Source organism: Tiliqua scincoides, chromosome 10 (assembly GCF_035046505.1).
Source record: "Tiliqua scincoides isolate rTilSci1 chromosome 10, rTilSci1.hap2, whole genome shotgun sequence".
Classification (NCBI taxonomy): Eukaryota; Metazoa; Chordata; class Lepidosauria; order Squamata; family Scincidae; genus Tiliqua; species Tiliqua scincoides.
Genome location: NC_089830.1, coordinates 1,858,331 through 1,866,453, shown reverse-complemented (window position 1 = coordinate 1,866,453; position 8,123 = coordinate 1,858,331). Strand labels below are relative to the sequence as shown.

General features: G+C 46.2%; 1 protein-coding gene across 1 annotated transcript in view; it reads right to left on the bottom strand.

The window, feature by feature from the left end:
* COL9A2 (collagen type IX alpha 2 chain) overlaps positions 1-4,301 on the bottom strand; it is a 51,122-nt gene extending 46,821 nt beyond the window's left edge. The window contains exons 1-2 of the mRNA XM_066638716.1: positions 4,233-4,301; positions 841-915 (exon numbers count right to left, since the gene is read on the bottom strand). Of these exons, the coding sequence (XP_066494813.1) occupies positions 841-915; positions 4,233-4,301 (144 nt within the window). The remainder of the gene's footprint in view (positions 1-840; positions 916-4,232) is intronic.
* Between the last annotated feature and the right edge of the window lie 3,822 nt (positions 4,302-8,123).

Below are 8,123 nucleotides of genomic sequence, written 5' to 3'. Positions count from 1 at the left end.
GTCAGGAGATATGCCAGGTGCCACCTTCATTCCTCTTCCTCCTCCCACCACCTGGATTAGAAAAGGAAGAGGGAGCAGAAAAGAAGCATGGAGGAGACGGAGTGGTGGGCCAAAGTGTCTCCAATGCACTTCCTCCAGAGACACTCTAGCCCTCCGCTCATCACTGTTCCACACGTTGTCTTCTGCTCCCTCTTCTTCCTTCTCTGATCTGAGGACCGGGAGGAAGAATGGTGGAGGCAGGTGGGCAGACAGAGCGAGCACCCCTTGCCAATCCGCGGCCAGAGGCAACTGCCTCAGGCAGCCGTATGGGTCACCCTGGACTCCACCTCCCACCCCATGGGATTATGACAGATTTTTCTGTCCCCATGGGATTATTTTTCTGTCCCCATGGGATTATGGCAGATTTTTCTTTACATCACCGTGAACCTCTTTTGATACTTCCCCATCACTTCACTTTCCCTGGTCTCTTCCTGTCCCCTTGCCAACCAACAACAAAAAGGGTCACACACTAACAGAAGCCTTCCCAACTCCCCCAGGAAAAGCCAATGGATGAACCTTCCCACTCCTGGAGGAGAGCAGCAGCTCCTGTTTGCTGCAGAGACACTGATTTGATAAGAAAAATCCACGCAGGAGCCTCAGGGAGGCTTCGATCCTGATAGACTCTGTGTCTGCAACATGGGATTTTTCAGGTGCAAGGGATCTGGGAGATGCAATGATCAACCCACTGGCCCCCTCTAGGCCCCTCAGGTGGGTACTGCAACACTTCCCTCTGGCTTACAATGCCCTCCTTTGTACCCCTGAAGCTGCCGCTCAGGTTCCCAAGCCAAGCTATGTACTCACATCAATGCCATCAGCTCCAGGCAGCCCTGGAGGACCTGGGGGGCCTCGTGGTCCAGGTTCTCCTGGTGGACCTTGCTAAGGAAAGCAGACAGAAGAAAGACAAAGTTACTTGCTTGGAGGTGCCTCACTGAGACTTGGGTTCGAATCCTCACTTAGGCAGGAAAATCACTGGATAACCTTGGGCACCACCACCTCTCAATCTAACTGACCTCAGTAGGTTTTTGTGAGGATAACATGAGATAATTGGCCTCAGGTTCTTGGAGTAAGATACAAATGCTGAAAAATCCGTTTGAATGCCACTAGGAATCCCTTTCCTTAGCTCTGATCTCCTCTTTCTGGGGCATAAGAGTGTGGAGGCAGGGTGTCAGTGTCACACCCTGAAATAAATATTTTGGCCTTGCAATAAATATTTTCTCTACAGCTTGGTTGGATTGCTTGGGCGATTTGGGAATACTTCTGAAAATTGATCTGTGGAGAGGCTAGTGGGTAGAGGTGGTTGTTAGGAGATGGGAGTCAACAGCCCTGTCAACGACTCTTTTAGTCACTGTCTCTTTTCTGTAGAAAAGAAAATGAGGCCCTTGTGACCACTGAACAAATAAGTCAGTAGACACTCCATAGATGCTTAAGAGGACAGCTGCATCCATCAGCTCAGCTAAATGTCTGAAATCTGATAATCAGGAACAAAATCCTAACTCCGCAACAGGCTTTTTGCTGAACCTTGGTCATCTTGTTTAAGCTTCCATACTGTGCTTTCAACTTGAGAAACAGGGGTGAACAGCATTTTCTGAAAGTGTTGATTAATCAAGTTAGAAGCTAAAGACATTATACTTCCAAGAATGTTGCATTTAAAGTGGGTGAGTGGTGGAATGGAGCTCTAAAAGGCACAGCAAGGCAAGAAATCTAGTCCCTTAATTTCAAAGGCAGGTTGAATATGTGTTTAGTACACAGATGTAGCATTGTGTTAACCTACACTGAGTGAACAAAGAGAAATTGTTGAAAAACCAGGAATTAGGTACTCAAAATTCATTTGAAACACTCTCTCTCTCTCTCTCTCTCTCTCTCTCTCTCTCTCTCAAAAGGTGATTGTAACCACTAAGCCAGTCCAAGTGAATTACCTCCTTGCTAAACAAGAAGCTGCTGGTTTCCAGACTGTAAGCTTCTTGGGGCAGGAACCTGTCATTTTTCCTTTGTGTACACCACTTGCACTGATTGTGATACAAATAAATACTTATAGCCATGCAGTAGGCTATAGGGAGTTGCCCTACATTTTCCCCACAGTATCTGTCCAAGACAGGCTGAGCAGTAAGTTTGAATTTGGGGACAAAGTACCAGCCCAAAATCAGATCGGAGAGTAGGTGGTGTAGTCCAAAAAAACACAGAGAAGGAATTAGAACAAAATTCCAGCCTCTGCAAGGGATCTCTTGTGTGACTATCAGCAAATCACTCTCTCTGCCTCAGTTTTCCATCTGCAGAATGGGTACATCAGTGCAGGGTTACTGCAGAGCTAATTATTAAATTACTGAAATTTACAACAGTTAAAAGATGGAGCTGAGAATCAAGATGTTCTCCAGTCAATTTAGTCTCTGCCATGAACTCAAGCAAACCTGGAGAGACTCTCTCTTTTCTCTCAATCTCAGCCCTCAATATGGGCACAGTCACACTGACCTCCCTTCCTTGCTTAGTACAAAGACTGCTGAAATAAAATACAAGAAGCAATTTGGACAGTCAGAGCTACATAAAGTAATCCAGTCCATTGGTTTTAACCAAAGAGAGTTAAGCATATATTTTAAAATCCTTCATTGTAATCAGTGGCAGTTTGAAGTGCTCAAATTCGGCAGGATCATGCCCTCATTAAGGGCTTGGGGAGGAAATGATAAACTCTATGAAGAGCTGGAAGGTCTTTGGAATAAAATGAAGCTGTTCCATTGTCAGTATTGTTTCATGGTTTCATTGCGACGAATCATAAAATATCATAAATACTTTTACAAAATATACGTAAACTTAGTCTTACAATCTAGTAAAAATCCCAGCAAGCCTCAGAACTGAAATCAAACTGTCCCATTGCATGTACGAGTCATCTAGCATGATTTTTTTTACATTCTGTTTAAATGAAAGGTGACTTTTTAGTTTTGGAACAGTCCCGAGTTATGTATAAGCGCAGAACAGAACATATAAAGTACCAGCTTTCCGGTCACTGGGGAGGGAGGTTTCCTGAAAGAATCCACTGAATGAATAGCTGCCTTTGTCCCTCAGAAACAGCCACCCCGTGTTCAGATCCTGAGTCCCCTTTCCAAACCAGGACAAAGTTGTAGACAGGGTAGGTGAGCTGCTATCCCTCACCCTATAGGACTGGACATCCTTATTCCAGTTTTGGGCAGAACAAGGACTGTGCTTTTCCTCTACCCCAACACTGCAAAAACATTCCTTTTCTTTTTTTCTTCCTTCTAACAGTCCACAGCTGAGAAAGGTTGATTCTTCCAAAATTAATCCTGATTTTCTCTGGAAACAAAAAGCAAAAAGCTCCTTTGCCAGTCAAAAGTTCTATTGCCAGTTCTATTGCAAAAGTTCTATTGCACAGGTCATCAGTCAAATATCCTCGTAAGTGGCGTAGCTGGAGGGGGGTGCAAAGACTAAGTTTTGCAGGGAGCCTCTTCGCAGTGTGCAAACCGCCCCTCCCCCTTCCCTTCGGAGTCATTCCGGGTGGTGGGAGCAAAATGGAGCCAAATATCTCTAGGTACGCCACTGATTCTCACCCAACGTATTTTGCCATCAGAAGATAGGGTCAGTGGATGGGAGATTGTGGCAGATGCATCCTAATCTTTGGTATCTTCTTGACCCCAAATGTGAGATCTAAAATTTTATATTTTGTTCTAAACAATCTAAAGATTATTTCCTCCCCCCCACTCCGAAAAAAAAATAAAATGTCCAGATACCTCCGGATTAAGGCTTTCTTTTTTATCTGTCACTTTCTATTCCCAGATAAAACAGAGACATCCTTTGAAGGTGCCTGAAATCTCATCTCCAGGCATATCCACAACCCCATGGCAGACATGGCATGCTTGGCAGAGGCCTAGCAGCAAAAGGAAAAGAAATCTCAAGCCCCATCTAAAAATCTTCCACTAAAAAAAAAAAAAAAACCCAAATCAACTCTGTCAAACAGCCTTGAGCAAAAGTGCCACCACTCATTTCAGAATTGCAAGAAAAGGATTTTTTTTTTCCAAAATATCCAAAGGTTGTTTGTCAATCCACTGATCCCAAAGTGATTTCTCTCCAAACACCCCCGCTGCAACAACCCACTTCTCAGCCCCCTTTTGAATCAGTAAGAAACCCTCTTGCAAACCTCCGAATCTTGCAACTTTTCAAAGGGCACAATATTAAATTAAGGGACTTACAGGCTGTGCCAATGACAAGATGGCTTGGAAGAGAAGGCAGAACTTTAGGTTACTGAAGATCCTGGCCATATTCAGGGCTCTGGGCTAGGCTGGATGAAATGTGGGGCCGGCCAGCCTTCGAATGAATAAGTCCGCAGTTCCAACAGGAGCAGAGAGAGATGAAGGGGAGGAGAAGAAATAGTAAGTCATTAATATGAAGCATTTTGCAAAGGAGGAGGAATAGAGGAATGGGCCGGGAACTCCCCTCCCTGCCCACTGACATATGAGACAAGAGGGAATTTGCTAAAGGACGCAATTTGTGCAGGTCCCAGTGAAGGGGAAATTATTCTAGATGTCCAGCCCATTAGCATCGTCCCCTGCTAGACCATGGGAAAGACTCTACCCAGATAATCAGCATTTGCCAGTGGAAAAAGATACAGTGGGATACACAGCATCTGAATGAAGAGGAGAGCACAGCACAAGATGGGTGCCCAGAGTCAGGACCAGATGAAATGGTACGTGAGAATTCACAAACAGTTTGTTGTTGTTGGTTTTTCTCTTTTTCCAAATATAGCTGTGGAGAGCAGTTTGAATCCAGGTTGCAGCCGGGGAGAAGGAAGAGTTTAACCCTTTCTACTTCTTCACACTTACAATGCAATCCAAAGTGCACGCTGAGCCGGTACAGCCATCCCTAAGGTGAGTTTCACCTGGCTCTGACAGCCCCAAAGAGGACCGGAAGGATTGCAAAAAGTTTCACAAAGTGCAGCGTCTCACAACTGCCACAAGTTAGCTGGGACGGAGGTTTAGGTGGCTTGGAAGGAAGATTCGACTGGGAAGATCTGTCTTTGTCAGGAAGGGTGCCAACTGTCACCTTGACCAAAGCTGGGTACAGATAGGCCTGGCCACAGTGGCCTTCTGATCATCCAGGAACAATCTAGGTCCAGGAGTACTCCCAGAGCTGCTCCTTCCAGGGGACACTACAATCTGATTCAGAAGATATTGTGAACCCACGACTCCAGTGTCTCCCAAAATGTGGGTTGGGACCCATCGGTTAGTCATGAGTCAATTTTTGGTGGGCTGCAAAAGGTTTTTGAAACATTAGGGCAGGGGTGCCCAAACCCCGGCCCGGGGGCCACTTGCGGCCCTCAGGGACTCACAATTCGGCCCGCGGGGAGCCCCCAGTCTCCAATGAGCACCTGGCCCTCCGAAGACTTGCTGGAACCCATGCTGGCCTGACGCAACTGATCTCAGCGTGAAGATGACTGTTTGAGCTCTTGCATGAGCTGTGGGACAAGTGTTCTCTCCACTGCTTGCTGTTTCACATCTGTGATGCAGCAATGGCAGTGAAGGAAAGTCTAGCCTTGCTATGTGCAAGGACTTTTATAGGCCTTGAGCTATTTGCAAGATCTCCATTCATTCATACAAGTTGCATCTCTAATATATTCATTTATGTAAATTTATTCACATTTGAAATGTAAATTAATTCAGCCCCCAACACAGTGTCAGAGAGATGATGTGGCCCTCCTGCCAAAAAGTTTGGACACCCCTGCATTAGGGGAAAAAAACCAAACAACTTTTCAAGCACCCTTGCCTGGTTTGCAGAAGAAAATCGTTAGCTGGAATGCTAACCTGTGGCGAATCTTCATACTCCCAAATTAAAAGGTCACATTTTCTGATTTTCTCAGATATTATAACTGGTGTGTCCTACGTGTGAACCCAGTTTCAGCCTTTTGTCTGGCCTGGAAGTCCCTAACTGCACATCTTGCTCTCCATTTTCCTGGCTACCCTGGAATGACTGTAAAGGTTTGGGGGAACAGCCCTTGAACTCTACTCCTAGGGGGAGTCAAGCAAATGTCAACGCGCCACTATATGTTCGGTCTCTAGAAGCCTTGGGAGCGCGGGACCCCAATTATTTATTTATTATTAATAAGTAAAATATTTATTTCTAGGTTATCTATCTAACTAACTAGAAAAGAGAGGAAAGAGATGGGTGTCAGCATCCTGATGACATTGCACCTCAAACCCTCAGACAACCTCTCCCAATGGTTTTGCACAGTTGTGCAAAGCATGGAGGAAAAGACAGAACCTGACAGGACCCCACAGGCCAGAAGCCAACAGGTCAGGCAGTAGCCTCCAGCTCTACCCCTGGGACCGGCCAGACTGGCACGAACAGAGACCAGGATCCAAGGCCTCCCCAGTTCCAGTCCCCACTGGGCAACTCAGGAGATACAGCGGTCGACAGCAACCAAAGCCACTAAGAGGTCCATCGAGACCAGCCCTAAAACCCAAATCAGCCCTAAAACCAAACAGAAAATGATCAGGGCCATCAGTGTCATCCAGGAAAGTTGGAAGTTCCCTGGCCACTGTCTAGCCCACTTCATTTCTTATACTCCATACCTGTTTTCACAGGGATCCAGGAGCACCGGATCAACCTTTCTTTTTTGGTTGGCTTTCCCACTGTCATACTGGTTTGGATACACAGCTGGCCTTTTGTTTATTGCTGGCTTTTTTATTTTATAAAAGAACGACATATTCGTTCTTTAACTTAGTGGTGGGGCTGGCAGGGCAGATGGTCAGGTAACGTGCCCCCTCCCCACACAGGTGGGTGCAGCCAGATGGGCCTCAGAGTCTCCCAAAGACCCCTCCAGCAGGGAGGGGGCTTCTCCCGCCCAGGCCAACAAAATAGCCTTCTGAGGCACCCCATCCCGAAGACCAAGGAGTTCTGGTCAGTTCCCAAGCCTGGAGCCAGCAGCCTGCTTAGCTCTGCTAGGCTGGCTCCCTCAGCCCCCCCCCCAAACTGCCCCACTCCTCCTAGGCCATCTTGATGGTGTTTCTAGCCCAGCTGCCTTACTTATTCTCAGAAGGCACATTGTCAAACCTTCTTCCTCTCCCCACTATGATGGACTGCAACCGGTTGTGGGATTTGCCGTGGGAGTTGATTCTAGGAGCTGTCTGGGGTCAGGCATTCCCATTCTTTACTAGTTGCAATGGGATGCTCTTGATGCTGTTTTTAGGTTGTTAATAATCATATCATTGTCATTATTGGTGCTGCTGCATGTTAAGCATTCTAGGGGATTGTTTGCTGGCTTCCACTTTTCACCTGCTTTCTGTCTTTGTATCTTTTTACCATTTTATTGTATGTCAATAAACACCGGGTGTTGTGTTGGGGAGGGCAAGGACAGCATATAAACCTTACACACACACATGACCCCGAATGAACACACACACGCGGTTCTTTGGATTTTGGAGAGGCAATCAAACAGGCGACAGGAGAATTCAAACAACTTCTTAACGTTTACTGTTTGCAAACGGGACCTCCACATCCTTGGAAGACCCAGAAGGATTGCAATCATGCAGGTTTTATAGGGAAAAATAACATACAGGCAGACGCCCAAAACAACATTCGGCATGTTATCAGTACAGGATGTTGATCTGAGGATGGCAATTCAATACACATCGGCAGTTTGTTTACAGAGATATCCGTTAGAGGGGATCTGGCACTCTGACTCATCCCTTTTACCCTAACCTTTTTATCCTCGTTTGTTGATTGCCCTTGTCTAGGACCTTCCTGTTCACCCTTGGAGGCGTAATATCACAGCTAGCTGGTTCTCTGAGAGGGATAGCTTTTTGGTCAGGGAAGAGCCTTATGGGTGAACTGGGCATCTTGGGATATTTCCATATTGTGAGCTGGGCACATTGTTATCACACACACACACACACACACACACACACACACACACACACACACTGAGTGACAGACAGACAGACAGCATATCGCTTGAAGACACTCCAAGCCGCCAGCCATCTGAAATATCTCCTAGGCAACTATAAGCAGACAAACTCTTCTCTACCACCTCCCTTTTGACACTGCTGTTGTGATGCTCACATTTCATGTAGTGTCACTTCCTAATT